The 16,441-nt window shown below is 43.6% G+C and overlaps 1 protein-coding gene across 1 annotated transcript; it reads right to left on the reverse strand.

Moving 5' to 3' along the window:
- Window positions 1–236: 236 nt before the first annotated feature.
- LOC131204133 (phospholipase A2 inhibitor and Ly6/PLAUR domain-containing protein-like) lies at window positions 237–12,227 on the reverse strand. Its single transcript, XM_058195033.1, has 5 exons — window positions 12,076–12,227; window positions 6,984–7,109; window positions 3,565–3,717; window positions 2,068–2,214; window positions 237–734 (listed from the first exon to the last, which is right to left on the reverse strand). The coding sequence occupies exons 1-5, from the start codon at window positions 12,131–12,133 to the stop codon at window positions 568–570; spliced, it is 651 nt and encodes a 216-aa protein (XP_058051016.1). The 5' UTR covers window positions 12,134–12,227; the 3' UTR covers window positions 237–567.
- Window positions 12,228–16,441: the final 4,214 nt, after the last annotated feature.

Raw genomic sequence — 16,441 nt, forward strand, 5'->3', positions numbered from 1 at the left:
GCGGGGTGTTGGACTAGATGACCAATAAGGTCACTTCCAGCTCTGTTAATCTGTTAATCCGAACTGAGTCAAGAATGGGTGACCTAGAGCAGGGGTCTCCAACCTTTGCAACTTTAAGACTTGTGAACTTCAACTCTCAGAATTCCTCAGCCAGTAAAGCTGGCTGAGGAACTCTGGGAGTTGAAGTCCACAAGTTTTAAAGTTGCCAAGGTTGGAGACCCCTGACCTAGAGGAGGGAATGACCAGTTCATCAAAGCTATCTTCTCCTGAATGTTCAAATGCTCCTTAAGAAAACACACAGACGCAAATGCTTTCAACACCACAATTTATTTTCATTATGATTTAGTGAAAATGGAATGTTTAGAGAAAAACCCCATTCCCCTCAGCTGCTAGTAGCCCCAAACACAGCATTTCAACTCTCTCAGATCTGCTCCTCCATATTTTAAATCACAACCGAGCTCTCACGAATGCTTAGCCCCAAATTGCGGTTACTCTAACTACCGAAGCTCCAACCTCCTTCTCACTTTTATGCCTCCTGAAAGACAAAGGAAGAAGGCTATCATCTGACTACACGGGAAGAAAAGCGTTTTCAAGTGATAGTGGCATAGTGTTACACTCCTTCATGGTGTTGAATGTTACAAGGCCATTGGCCAGTCGCATGTCTCCGTCAGGAAAGGAACATACATTTGGGGTTGCGCATCCTTTGAGCAAACCCCCCTCTTGCATAGCTCCAACTGTGGAGGAAAAAAAGGAAAAATAAGAATCTCCGAGACGTTATTGTGAGGATATCAGAAAACAAAGATGGTTCTCCTCTTGACAAACTCCTGAGTGTAGCCACTCTTTGGGAAAATTCTTTGTACTATGCTGATGACCATTAAGCCCTTAGATCAGGGGTCTCCAACTTTGGTCCCTTTAAGACTTGTAGACTTCAACTCCCAGAGTTCCTCAGCCAGCTTGCTGGCTGAGGAACTCTGGAGTTAAAGTCCACAAGTCTTAAAGGGACCAAGGCTGGAGACCCCTGCCTTAGATCAGAGATCTTCAGACTTGCCAGCTTTAAGACTTGTAGACTTCAACTCCCAGAATTCTCCAGCCAGCATAGCTGCATAGCTATGAATTCTGGGAGTTGAAGTCCACAAGTCTTAAAGCAGCCAAGTTTGAAGACCTCTGCCTTAGATCAGTCATGAACAAGAGAACCTCACTACTGTCCTCCTGTTGACTCTTCAAGGAGACCAGAATAAGAACATAGTCATATATGTTATACTACAGGTAGTTCTAGACCAGGGGTCCTCAAACTTTTTAAACAGGGGGGGCAATTCACGGTCCCTCAGACCGTTCGGGGGCCGGACCAACTGGGTGGGTGTGGCTAGGGTGGTGTCATGTGACTGGGTTGGCGCGGCCAATTTAGCAGTCCAAACAATACACAAAAATTAAACTTTAATTTGTTATGCTCCTGAGGGTGGAAAGCAGGATAGTGAAGAGATCTGGCTGCCTTGGGGTGTGTATGAGGGACTTCTATGGGGCATGGGGGACCGTGCCCCCCTAGGCCTGTTTTTGCTTCTCAGGAGGCTTCAGGGAGGCCTCCTAGGCCCAAAGCGGGATGCGGAGGCTGAGGGGTGCCCCCCCACACCCGTTTTTGCTCCCAGGGGGGTGCAGGGAGGCCTACTAGACCCAAAATGGGACGTGGGAGGGCAGCTCCCCCCCCCATGGGCTGTTTTTGCTCCCAGGAGGATGCAGAAGGCAGAGAGCTGCCTGTCACACTCTCTGGCCACGCCCACCATGGCCACGCCCACCCAGCTGGTCATTAGGGCAGAGAAGTGGGGGTTAAATTCTTCGAGTCCCATCACTGTAATTAGTCCTTTAACTTCAGCAGCAGGGCAATGGAGGCTCTTTTGACGTTTTTCAGACATCCTGCAGTCAGTCTGCCTCTCCCGCTCCCAAATTTGTAATCCCCTCCCCCGAACTTTTTGGATTTTAATTATTTAATTATTTTTGGTTACCTGGATTTTCTTCTTTTGATTCTATTGTTTCTCTGATTTAAAAAAAAAAAAGGAGAGAGATTGCACTCACACGTATTCATGGTAAAATTCATGCTGACGCAATGCGTCTCCCGGCCGAGACAGAGAATTGGCTGAGTTGACTGGAGGGAATCGCCGTGTCTTGTGTACGATCCAGAGCATACCAACCCATTGGGTCTGAGTTCGTCACGGAGTGGCACTGTAGGAATCAACCCAAGGTTAGCAAACTTCTTCATGGCCACCATCCCATTTTAAATCCCAACTCCTTTCACATTGACCCAACAATGGCTCGCTCAACTAATGAACTTTCATTAATTCATCGTTTTTGAAGAAGAGATTGGATAACCATTTGTCTGAAATGGTATAGGGTTTCCTGCTTGAGCAGGGGGTTGGATTAGAAGACCTCCAAGGTCCCTCCCAACTCTTGTTATTCTGTTATTCCTCACCCTCTCACCCCCTGAAGCTTGCTGCTCCATTGAAACTTTACATCTATTTGGAGGCAAGTATGGTGCTGCCGCTATTGTTGCTTTCTCCTTAAGCTGGGTGAAATTTGCTCCCCTGGCTTTCTCACTCCCTGCCCACAATACTGCCAAATTTAACCTTCTCTGCCTTCCAAGATGGCACCTTCCAAGATGGCGCCGACGAAGGCTGCCTCAGTGAAATGCTCTCTAATTGTTTCTTTATTTCTAATTGTTCTCTGTGACTCACTACGGATTTCCTACTCACGAGACCATCTGCTAAAAATTAAGGAACATTTCTTTAAGGAGCAGCTTTCTTTGATCTCACCCCCGCCTGTCTTTACAAACACGGAGGAGATTCTAACACAGGAGGAGGCAATTCCCACGGAGCCATGGATTACTAAAAAAACCAAACGATGGAAACGAAGGAAAAGAGGTAAACTCTTCTGATCCAGTTCTACAGAGGAATTATTGAGTCTGTCATTTGCACCTCTATAACTGTCTGGTTCGGTTCTGCAACCCAACAAGAAAAACACAGACTTCAGAGGATAATTAGAACTGCAGAAAAAATAATTGCTACCAACCTGCCTTCCATTGAGGACCTGTATACTGCACGAATCAAGAAGAGGGCCGTGAAAATATTTGCAGATCCCTCGCATCCTGGACATAAACTGTTTCAACTCCTACCCTCAAAACGACGCTATAGAGCACTGCACACCAGAACAACTAGACACAAGAACAGTTTTTTCCCGAAGGCCATCACTCTGCTAAACAAATAATTCCATCAACACTGTCAAACTATGTACTGAATCTGCACTACTATTAATCGTTTCATAGTTCCCATCACCAATCTCTTTCCATTTATGACTGTATGACTGTAACTTGTTGCTGGCAATCCTTATGATTTATATTGATATATTGACCATCAATTGTGTTGTAAATGTTGTACCTTGATGAAGGTATCTTTTCTTTTATGTACACTGAGAGCGTATGCACCAAGACAAATTCCTTGTGTGTCCAATCACACTTGGCCAATAAAATTCTATTCTATTCTATTCTTATGCAAAGAAACAGTGAGTTGAATTACTTACTCAGAAGAGGCAGGGCATTGCAACCGTCTGTCTGGCAACAGAAAAAGTGCATTTGGGAATATTTTCCCTGTGCGGAGGTGATACTGTGAAGGCCATCATTACATTCTTCAGGCCTGGCACAAGACTTAGCGGTGTAACTGAGTGAAGGCCTGGCTGTGAAACAGGGAGGAAATGCTGGGATTTAGAGAAAAGAAAATAAAGGCAATTTTTAAATTATCAATATTAATTATTAATTATTAATAGATGTTGGCTGGTTGAGAAGTTTATATGGTTTTCTTAATAGGAGAAAGAACACAGAAACAGGCATTTCGAGCAGGGGTGAAATGCTCCCCGTTTGGACTAGATCGGCTGATCCGGTAGCGATGGTGGTGGGTGGTTCAGAGAACCAGTAGCAAAAATCCCTGCTTTTCCCCCTGCCCATGCCTATCCAATTACCCGCTTGCCCGCTTGCTGCTTCTTTAAAAAAAATGCTTTCAAAAGGTAAAAAAAGGCTCTAACAATCACAGCTGAGTCGCGTGATTGTCAGAGCCTTTTTTTTTACTTTTAAAAGCATTTTTTTACAACCTATTGGTCGAATAGGTTGTAAAAAAATGCTTTCAAAAGGTTAAAAAGAAGGCTCTGACAATCACACGGTTCAGCTGTGATCGTCAGAGCCTTTTTTTAAACTTTTAAGAGCATTTTTTTTACAACCAATGCGGCCGAATAGGTTGTAAAAAAATGCTTTTAAAAGTAAAAAAAGATCGCACACCACAGCTGATCAACACCCCCGCACACACGCTGTTCTACTTACCCCATGCCTCCTTTTGGCATGCACTGCATGCAGGCACACCTCGCATTTGATGTGTGGTGCACACTGCGCATACGCGCACACAGCGCGCATGCACAGCTAGCGAACCGGTAGTAAACCGGTTCAGATTTCACCATTGATTTCAAGGCACAAAATTACCCCATGCGTAATTGGAGATGGTTTTCTCCGTTTATTTCAGATAAGGAGGAAGAGTTCATCTTGACAAGTGAACGTCTAGAAACTATTCTATATCCCGTTAAATAAACACTGCAGCCCTTTGGTTCTCTTACCACTTTTCTCCTTACACGATTGATGCCGGTAGTATTTTAATTTTAAGTTACATAACAGTTAGTTGGTTTTTATCATAGATTTTATCTGTTATGTATTATTTTATTCTCGAATTTTTAATTGTATATTGACTGAGTGTTTTTTATTTGTTCTGGCCTATGGCTCTAACCCAGTGGTTCTCAACCTGTGGGTCGGGACCCCGTTGGGGGTCGAATGACGATTTGCCAGGGGTCGCCTAAGACCATCAGAAATATGGGAAGTATACTTGCGAGTCGAAGAATCGCGCTCCAATGGTTGACTCCACAAGCCAGCTGCAGGCTCTTCAAATCGCTAGCCGAATTCAGCTTCAGGCGCGATCAATTAAAAAAGAGAGAAATCTTTGCTCTGATGTTTCCCTCTCAAGCCAGCTGCAATCACTCCCAATCGCTAGCCTAATCTGGCTTCAGGCGCGATAAACTTAATAGGGGAGGAGTCTCCGCTTTAATGCCTCCGTCCTCAAGGCAATCGCAAGCAGTTCAGATCGCTAGCCAATACGGCTTCATTGCGATAAATTCAAAATGAAAATAATTTTATGGTTGGGGTCACCACATCGTGGGGAATTGTATTAAAGGGGTCGCAGCACTATAAAGGTTGAGAACCACTGCTCTAACCCTAGAGTCGGCAACGAGACTAGCACATAAGTGCGAGGGGAACCTTTACCTTTACTTTATGGGTGTAATAAACTGAAACTTGAAACTTACCACTTTTCTCCCAGGGTTTCCCATGTATGATAGATAGAGCAACAGAAAACAATATTTTTTGCCAACAGAATGTTTCTAGTAAACATAACCCACTGAAATTGGCAGAATACGTTGAAGACAACGGTGAAATCCACCTTCAAGAAAACTGACCTATTCCTTAATGCTTGAGATACTAAGTGATGGTAACATGGACTTGTCAGCTAAACCAGGGGTGAAATCTAAAAATTTTCCCTACCGGTTCTGTGGGTGTGTCTTAATTGGTGGGCGTGGCTTGGTGGTCAGATGGCTTGGTGGGCGTGGCCAATAACAATAAATAACCACCTTCAAAGCGCTCCATGGCTTGGGGCCTGGGTACTTACGGGACCGCCTGCTGTTACTCCATGCCTCCCACCGACCCATACGCTCACACAGAGAGGGACTTCTCAGGGTGCCGTCCGCCAAACAATGTCGGCTGGCGGCCCCCAGGGGAAGATCCTTCTCTGTGGGGGCTCCTACTCTCTGGAACGAGCTTCCCCCTGGTTTACGCCAAATACTGACCTTTATTTTTATTTTATTTTTGAAAACACATCTGTTCATTCGCCGGGCTAACAAGGCTTTTCTTTTAAATTGTCTAGATTTTTTAAATTTTAAATTCTATTTATGTTTTAAATTGGGGTCTTTGTAGATTTTTAAATATTTTAATTTTTCGGCCAACTGTATAATAAGTTTCTTAATTCATTTTTAATTGTACATCATTTATGTTTTATCTTGGCTGTACACCGCCCTGAGTCCTTCGGGAGAAGGGCAGTCTAGAAATCTAATAAATAATAATAATAATAATAATAATAATAATAATAATAATAATAATAATAATAATAATAAACAAAGTATAAAAAAACAATAAGAGGTACCAAAAACCAACTTTCACACTTTACACACACACAACACAACACAACTGACTCACACACAATGTAAAAGCAGCTGCACTTCACACTTCACATAGCCACAAAAAGCTCAAAAACCAACTTTCACACTTTACACACACACAACTAACACACACACACACACTATGCCACATACAGCTTTCTGAGATTTTGTGTGTTTGTGTAGTTAGAGTGAAACACTACAAAAACACACCAAATCTCAGAAAGCTGCACAAATATTTTATTTTATTTTATTTTATTGTGGACTTCAAATCCCAGAGTTCCTCAGCAAAGCCAGCCAGTTGATCACAGAGGAAATAGATTAATAGATTGGCTGAGCAATTGATTCTGTCCGGGCTGAAACTGAAACTGCTTTCGGGCTGTGGCCATGTGTTCATCAGTAATCAGGTAAGTGCCTTAGAATCTCTACTTTTACTTGTAGAAAACATGTTTTCTACAAGTAAGAGTACAAGTAAGGTTCTGCTGTTTTTTACTTTTAAAGGCCTGTTTCTGCTGAAGCAAAACCGGCTTTTAAAAGTAAAAAAAAAAAACCACTTCTGCAGATGGTGCGGCTCAGCAGAGGCAGGGGGGACGGGGCCAGGGATTTTTGCTACCGGTCCTCCAAACCAGCAGCCGCCATCGCTACCGGATCGCGCGATCCCCTCCAATCCGGGAGCTAAACTGAAAAGACATTTCACTCACTCAAAGTAACAACGAAAGTGAAGGAAAGGCAATGGGTTTGGTCTGGTTCACACTCCGTCAAGGCCATGTCCTCATTTCTGCATTCTCCTCTAGTGGCCAAACAGGTCTGGCATTTTAGAGATGTGACTGCAGAGGAGAGAAACCAAATGGTTATACATGCAGTGAGCCAACCAAGTTATGCAACAGTTATTTTAAAACCCCTTTTTAGACTTCCAAATTAATGAAATTTTTTTTCTAGGTGTGTCTCCTATGCCATTTCTACCAAACGTTTGTTAATTGTCTGTTATTATGTTATGTTTGAACCTTAGGTTAGAGATTGAAAAATAAGGATATCAGAAATTAGCTCGGCTTTTTATTTATTATTTATTTATTTATTATTTATTTATTTTATTGTGGACTTCAACTCCCAGAATTCCTCAGCCAGCTTTGCTGGGAGTTGAAGTCCACAAGCCTTAAAGTTGCCAAGTTTGGACACCCCTGATCTATGACATTCATTTTAGTGTTTTGGTTGAAAACATTGAATTAGGAGCTGGTGGCAGACTCAGACAGTGAGGAAGTTGGGGAGGAACATGGGCCAGTCCTGGAGTCTGGGGAAGGCTCTGGTGATGGCTCTGCATTGGAGGCTGAGAGGCCAGGGCCCTCCAACAGTTATCAGCTGCCTTCAGAGTCAGAGATAAGTGGGGCAGAAGAATAGCTGGAGCCTGTTCTGTTCAACTCAGAAAGCTCAAACTGCCCAAGGAGCTACTGATCCAGTTCTACAGAGGAATTACTGAGTCTGTCATTTGCATCTCTATAACTGTCTGGTTCGGTTCTGCAACCCAACAAGAAAAACACAGACTTCAGAGGATCATTAGAACTTCAGAAAAAATAATTGCTACCAACCTGCCTTCTATTGAGGACCTGTATACTGCACGAATCAAGAAGAGGGCCGTGAAAATATTTATAGATCCCTCACATCCTGGACATAAACTGTTTCAACTCCTACCCTCAAAACGACGCTATAGAGCACTGCACACCAGAACAACTAGACACAAGAACAGTTTTTTCCCGAAGGCCATCACTCTGCTAAACAAATAATTCCCTCAACACTGTCAGACTATTTACTGAATCTGCACTACTATTAATCGTCTCATAGTTCCCATCACCAATCTCTTTCCACTTATGACTGTATGACTGTATGACTGTATGACTTGTTGCTGGCTGTATGACTTTATGACTTGTTGCTGGCAATCCTTATGATTTATATTGATATATTGACCATCAATTGTTGTAAATGTTGTACCTTGATGAACGTATCTTTTCTTTTATGTACACTGAGAGCATATGCACCAAGACAAATTCCTTGTGTGTCCAATCACACTTGGCCAATAAAAATTCTATTCTATTTGTGCATGTGCAGAGCTGCCAGGAGAAGGGAACCGCTAAAGAACAAGAGCCGATTCAGGAGTAAGGCCACAAGTGGACGGTGAATGGCCCCTCTCATGGGGAATAAAGAGGAGCGAAGGGGAGGGGAGTTTGGAGGAGACAGTTAGTTCAATTCATTAGGGTGAAGATCTGTTCCTGACTTCTTGCCATGTAATTGCTGCTACAGCGTGGCATTTGGAAGATATCGGCCTGGAAAATCTCCAAGCCTGTTAAAGGTCTGTAGTTGTGAAATCCCATGAAAGACTGTTTGCTGGAGAGGAAGTCCCTTTAAGCTCAATAGAAGAGGTTTTATTGGGACGAGGAGTCTGCTTCATGATCTTGGGAGGCCTAGGTCAGAACAGCTGGGGAACTGTGCGTTCTAGTTTTGCTTTAGGCATAAATGTCAGCTTGGGAGACTTTGAACCAGTCACTCCTTAGTGTAAGAAGAAGGTCAGCATGTCAAAATATGGCCAAGAAAATAGCTGACCTCTTATTGCTGGCACCAGGAGTGAAAACTGACTCAAAGACCAACTCCTAGCCTTCTATCCATCCTGCAACTATCTGGTTGCTGATGGGCCTCTGGTGACTCAGACTGCTAAGACAGTCTGTTATTATGTTATGTTTGAACCTTAGGTTAGAGATTGAAAAATAAGGATATCAGAAATTAGCTCGGCTTTTAAATAGGAAACGTGATCTTTCATTCAGTTCTTTAGATGAGATTCTCTTCCAAACACTTCTTTTTATTGATTGATTGAGAGAAGCCTTCTAAACAAGCTGAATGGGTGCCAGCATATTAAGAACCAATACAGAGTATCCTGAGACTATGAAGAATTCGCAGTTTATAATCTATGACATTCATTTTAGTGTTTTGGTTGAAAACATTGAATTAGGAGCTGGTGTTGTGGCCCACAGGCGGCCAGCGGAGCTGGTGGCAGACTCAGACAGTGAGGAAGTTGGGGAGGAACATGGGCCAGTCCTGGAGTCTGGGGAAGGCTCTGGTGATGGCTCTGCATTGGAGGCTGAGAGGCCAGGGCCCTCCAACAGTTATCAGCTGCCTTCAGAGTCAGAGATAAGTGGGGCAGAAGAATAGCTGGAGCCTGTTCTGTTCAACTCAGAAAGCTGCACAAATATTTTATTTTATTTTATTTTATTTTATTTTATTTTATTTTATTTTATTTTATTGTGGACTTCAACTCCCAGAATTCCTCAGCCAGCTTTGCTGGGAGTTGAAGTCCACAAGCCTTAAAGTTGCCAAGTTTGGACACCCCTGATCTATGACATTCATTTTAGTGTTTTGGTTGAAAACATTGAATTAGGAGCTGGTGTTGTGGCCCACAGGCGGCCAGAGGAGCTGGTGTTGTGGCCCACAGGCGGCCAGAGGAGCTGGTGTTGTGGCCCACAGGCGGCCAGAGGAGCTGGTGGCAGACTCAGACAGTGAGGAAGTTGGGGAGGAACATGGGCCAGTCCTGGAGTCTGGGGAAGGCTCTGATGATGGCTCTGCATTGGAGGCTGAGAGCCAGGGCCCTCCAAAAGTTATCAGCTGCCTTCGGAGTCGGAGATAAGTGGGGCAGAAGAATAGCTGGAGCCTGTTCTGTTCAACTCAGAAAGCTCAAACTGCCCAAGGAGCTACTGATCCAGTTCTACAGAGGAATTATTGAGTCTGTCATTTGCACCTCTATAACGGTCTGGTTCGGTTCTGCAACCCAACAAGAAAGACACAGACATCAGAGGATAATTAGAACTGCAGAAAAAATAATTGCTACCAACCTGCCTTCCACTGAGGACCTGTATACTGCACGAATCAAGAAGAGGGCCGTGAAAATATTTATAGATCCCTCACATCCTGGACATAAAATGTTTCAACTCCTACCCTCAAAACGACGCTATAGAGCACTGCACACCAGAACAACTAGACACAAGAACAGTTTTTTCCTGAAGGCCATCACTCTGCTAAACAAATAATTCCCTCAACACTGTCAGACTATTTACTGAATCTGCACTACTATTAATCGTTTCATAGTTCCCATCACCAATCTCTTTCCACTTATGACTGTATGACTATAACTTGTTGCTGGCAATCCTTATGATTTATATTGATATATTGATCATCAATTGTGTTGTAAATGTTGTACCTTGATGAACGTATCTTTTCTTTTATGTACACTGAGAGCATATGCACCAAGACAAATTCCTTGTGTGTCCAATCACACTTGGCCAATAAATTCTATTCTATTCTATTCTATTCTATTCTATTCTATTCTATTCTATTCTATTCTATTCTATTCTATTTGTGCATGTGCAGAGCTGCCAGGAGAAGGGAACCGCTAAAGAACAAGAGCCGATTCAGGAGTAAGGCCACAAGTGGACGGTGAATGGCCCCTCCCATGGGGAATAAAGAGGAGCGAAGGGGAGGGGAGTTTGCAGGAGACAGTTAGTTCAATTCATTAGGGTGAAGATCTGTTCCTGACTTCTTGCCATGTAATTGCTGCTACAGCGTGGCATTTGGAAGATATCGGCCTGGAAAATCTCCAAGCCTGTTAAAGGTCTGTAGTTGTGAAATCCCATGAAAGACTGTTTGCTGGAGAGGAAGTCCCTTTAAGCTCAATAGAAGAGGTTTTATTGGGACGAGGAGTCTGCTTCATGATCTTGGGAGGCCTAGGTCAGAACAGCTGGGGAACTGTGCGTTCTAGTTTTGCTTTAGGCATAAATGTCAGCTTGGGAGACTTTGAACCAGTCACTCCTTAGTGTAAGAAGAAGGTGTGGCAAGAAGAAGGTACGGCATGTCCAAAATATGGCCAAGAAAATAGCTGACCTCTTATTGCTGGCACCAGGAGTGAAAACTGACTCCAAAGACCAACTCCTAGCCTTCTATCCATCCTGCAACTATCTGGTTGCTGATGGGCCTCTGGTGACTCAGACTGCTAAGACAGTCTGTTATTAACACATCTGCTTGCAATTACTGCAGGTTCAAGTCCCACCAGGCCCAAGGTTGACTCAGCCTTCCATCCTTTATAAGGTAGGTAAAATGAGGACCCAGATTGTTGAGGGCAATAAAAGTTGACTTTGTATATAATATACAAATGGATGAAGACTATTGCTTAACACATTGTAAGCCGCCCTGAGTTATCGGAGAAGGGCGGGATATAAATTCAAATAAATAATAATAATAATAAAAAATTCACCTCCTTGTTCATTTATTGAGTCTGCTTTTAAAAAACTAAAACAAGCAGGGTTCTGACCGATGCCCTAATTAAATCATGAGCCTCAAGCCAAGCTTCAAAAGAAATCCAGTTATTTATTAGGAGCGTCATGTCGGCATGGACCAAGCAAAGCCAACTCTGACCTCACTTAATTTGCGCCTTGGCTCTGACCCTGTTTCCCCCTCCCCACAAGGTGTGCCATCAGTCACATTCCCCAACGAAGCAATTTTGCGGGTTGTAGAAGTCCCTCCCTCCAGCCACTGTGGGTCTCCGTGGAGATGGCCTTGACATTTACTGACTGGAATGTGCTTTGTCCCTCACTGCAGCTGCGAACCTCGATTCTCCATCCCCCTGCCTATGGCAGCTTGAGAGCATGTCAAGAATGCTTCACGAGCTGAAGATGTCTCTCTATCCATGTGTCTTTATCCATGTAAGAAATCTCCCTTTATCAACTGTCTAGAATCTCAATGTTGAATAGCAATACTCACCACCTGTCAATAAGACTGAGGAGATGAGGCAGAAGAAGACAACAAGACCAGCAGCCATTGTATCTGAAGAGCGACTCCAATGTTGTCCTGAAGCCAACAAGTGAATGCACTGAATTTTATAGTTGTTGGAGCGTGGCTCCCCTGTAGGATATTTTGGAGCAATTCCCTCCAGTGGGTGGAATGGAAGACGTGAATGATCACCCAGTCCCACACAAAGTAGAGTAATAACAACTTGCACAATGAAATGGCAAAAGGTCAATGTCTACGGGAACGAACAAGTTGGTTGAGGCTTGTTGGGCTCATCCAGTAACTCGGTGGGTTCTTTAGGTTAAGCAAGAATCGATTCCAATCATAAGTAGGGGACTGAAGAGGAAATATCTGCCTTCTCTTTTATTTTTATATATATTTTTTCATTTTGGATGCTTGCTACAGGATGTGCCAACATGTCCAAAATGGGTCAGCGGTGACGATGAAGGATATCATTTCGTTTTTATTCATTGAGAAACAGCACAGTACCATAACCACTACTCGACTATTCAATGGAAGGCTTGGCCAACACAGCTCCTTTGCAGAGCTTTTAATAGAAGAGGAAGAAGAAGGTTGCTGTGGGATGTTGGACTTTATCAGGGATGGAGATTAAATTTGTTTGGTGGTTTTTTAATGGTTTAATGGGGACTGGTGTGGGTCAGTAATAGATGAATTCCTAAAGGAAATCAACCTTATTCTTGGAAGGACAGCTACTGAAGCTGAAGCTCAAATACTCTGGCCACCAAATGAGAAGAAAAGACTCATTGGAATAGATCCTGATGTTGGGAAAGACTGAAGCAGTGGTGAAATCCATTTTTTTTTTACTACCGGTTCTGTAGGCATGACTTGGTGGGCATGGTGTAGCTTGGTGGGTGTGGCTTGGTGGGCATGGCAGGGGAAGGATATTGCAAAATCCCCCATTCCCTCCCCACTCCTGGGCGAAGGATATTGCAAAATCCCCATTCCCACCTCACTCTGGGGCCAGTCAGAGGTGGTATATTTTCCGGTTCTCTGAACTGCTCAAAATTTCCGCTACCTGTTCTCCAGAACCTGTTAGAACCTGCTGGATGTCCTCCCTGGACTGAAGGCAAAAGAAGGAGGTGGCAGAGGATGAGATGGTTAGATATTGTTATCAATGTAGTGAGAATGAATTTGGGCAGACCCTTGGAGACTGTGGAGGATGGGCAGGCCTGGCGTGGCTATGCTCCACGGGGTCATGAAGAGTCGGACACGACTTAGTGACTGAACAACAACAACAAGAAGTAGATAAAGATTGAAAGTGCAAAGGCCTGCACTCATGTGGCAAATTAGCAGATATGGGAGGAAGCAAGACTTCTGAGTTTTGAATAATTTGGGGAAAATTGTGTCAGGCTTTCTAGGGAGATCAGATAGGAACACAATTAGATGAACTAATTCTACCTTATTGTAAAGCTACATTACCAGAATCTGGCAGGTCCGAAAGGACAATTCTCCCCATCCTTTTTATACCCCAAGAAACTTGGGATTGTCTCTTCTGACTTTCTTGTCTCGCCCACTATCTATTTGCAGACTATGCTGTGTCTTAATTGACCAATCCCTTGGTACAATCTCTTCAATTGCCTGTGGCTGATTTGCTGGGGTGAGACACTGGAGGAGGGCCAGCCGAGGAGAAAAGTTTGTGGCTAATAATGCAGAGGCGAAAACCTTAAGGCGAAACAGGCAAGGCGAAGGGTTTGAGCCAAAAAATTCCAGACCAGGGATCTCCAACCTTGGTCACTTTAAGACTTGTGGACCAACTTCCAGAATTCCTCAGCCAGCAAAGCTTAGACCAAGGTTGGAGACCTCTGTCCTAGACCCCTCTTCACCCAGTCTTCCTTTCCCATATAAATTACAAGAAGGCCTCTTAACAAATACTACACAAAAAGGTGATGGGATGTGCACCTGTAGGAGCCGTGGGGGAGACTTGGCAACACAAAACTTTCCCACAAAGAGCCCCAGCTTAAGACGCTGTGCAGTCCCCAGCTGGATGAGGAGGAGGTTCATGCTAGTAACACCCTAGAATCTGTCAAGATGTATCTAGTAGATACGAAATTTATAACTTTAGTTTGGTAAGATTCTGTCAATTAGGTGTAAATCAATAAAGAATCAGACTTGTTTGGATCTTGTTGTCTTGTCCCTGCCTTGGGCTTGACAAAAGCTACTGTGTGGACATGTCTTCTCATGCCTAGCAATATACAAAGAGTCCTCCTTATTTTTGTCACTCTTTATTTGGTCATGAATCTCTAGGGAGAAAAAAGCCCAATATTCGCATTAGCACACAGGTAGCCCAAAAATGGGCCATGTAACACCACTGCACCTGGAAAGGATCTTGGAGATCTTCTAGTCCAACCCGCTGCTCAAGCAGGTGACCCTATACCATTTCAGACAGGTAGCTGTCCAGTCTCTTCTTAAAAACCAGGTGATCAAAGTTATCTTCTCATGTGCGTTCAACACCCTCCCCCTTAGAAAAATATCCAGACACAAATACTTTCGCTGCCACAATTTATTTTCATTATGATTTAGTAAAAATGGATTGTTTAGAAAAAAAACCACCAGTTCCCCTCAGCTAGTAGCCCAAAACACAGCATTTCAATCCTCTCAGGTCTGCTCCTCCATATTCTAAATAAGTGCCAAATTACAAGTAAATTACCTGTTACACACTTAACACAGGTTTCGTTTAGCCACATAAACTTTGGGCCCAATTGTGGTCTTAAGCTGAGGGCTACCTCTATTACATAACCATCCAGTTTTACATCTCCCTATTGATTTTATGTACCAGCCTTGTTACAACATTCAACATTGCCAGGTTCTGTGCAAATATTCTTGGAAATTCATCAGATGATTAATTCTGCCTTCTGTTTAGAGCTCAACAGTGCAAACTAGAGTCAATTCAACTTACCGTATTTTTCAGAGTATAAGACACACTTTTTCGCCCCTAAAAGAGGCTGAAAATTTGGGTGCGTCTTATACTCTGAATGTAGCTTTTTCGAAGCTTTTTTTCAGCTCTAACGAGGCGCTAGTGAATGAAGCGATCTTCTGCGCTTTGCCTGCTTTTCTCATTGCTGCTCTATCCGACGATCAGCTGTGCTTTAGAAGCTGTTTTTCATACCTAATGAGGTGCTAGCGAGTGAAGTGATCTTCCATGCTTTGCCTGCTTTTCTCATTGCTTTCTCTCCCACGATCAGCTGTGCTTTAGAAGCTGTTTTTTATCCCCAACCAGGTGTGTAGCGAGCGTGAGCACACTAAAAACCAGCCAACTAATGTGCTGAAGCTGACTAGACTAAGGACACTAGCCAGATGAATACCTGGTAGGCAGAATTTTTTCTCCTATTTTCTTCCCCAAAAACTAAGGTGTGTCTTATACTCCTGTGCATCTTATACGAAATATATGGTACGTACTTCACCTTTCACATACCAATTTTTTTTCTCTGCATTTCTACCCCTCCTTTTTTTGTTCCCACTGTTTACATATTTATATATTCTATGCCTCTTACACATCTTTTCCTTTTCTGCTGTATATCTCTGATACCATCTATAGCTCATTATCGCTTTCCACTTTACATAACTTTTAATAGTTCTTTTTAAAGCCTGTATCCACACCCTTATGTTGGTCTTTCTCACCCTGTAATGATGACTCATTTGATTTGTTATCAGAAACAAATCAAGAAAACCCAAGTTCCTGCTCAACAATAGAGCTCAGGTGTGTTTCCAAAATTAGAAGCTGTATTTGCATAACATGACAAATGTGACCAGAGCTACTGTTGACTTTAGGGGTTATTTTTTTCTTATTGTGCTAAATGAACTGAGCATTATTCAACATGCAGCGAGTTGGCCACACCATAGTGAGTTGGCTGCAGTGGGTTGGTTGCAGCAAATTCTCCCATTCTGCTCTCTTATGCTCTGAAACTGTTTCTCAGCCTTAGCTAACCAGCTAGGTCCATGATGGCGAACCTAAGGCATTCGTGCCCAAAGTGGCACGTGAAACCAATGTCGCCCAGCATGCGCAGCCTTGCCTGTTTGTGTTCTGGGTTTCTGGTACGCATGTGCACGTGATGATCAGCTGTCCTTCACGTGCACAGCAGTGCCAAAAACCGGTGCATGTCAGGTACGCATGTGTGCCAGAACCCGAAAGTTCATCTTTTCCGGAGCGCGATCCCTTTGCGCACATGGCAGTGCCAAAAACCAGCCTACACTTGCACCCCGGCCAGCTGGTTGTTGGGCACACATGCATGCTAGAGGACGGAGGTTCGGCTTTTCTGGAGAGTGATCCCGACGAGCGCGCACACATGCACATTTCCACTCGGTGCCAAAAAGGATCTCC

Source organism: Ahaetulla prasina, chromosome 10 (genome assembly GCF_028640845.1).
Source record: "Ahaetulla prasina isolate Xishuangbanna chromosome 10, ASM2864084v1, whole genome shotgun sequence".
Taxonomy (NCBI): domain Eukaryota; kingdom Metazoa; phylum Chordata; class Lepidosauria; order Squamata; family Colubridae; genus Ahaetulla; species Ahaetulla prasina.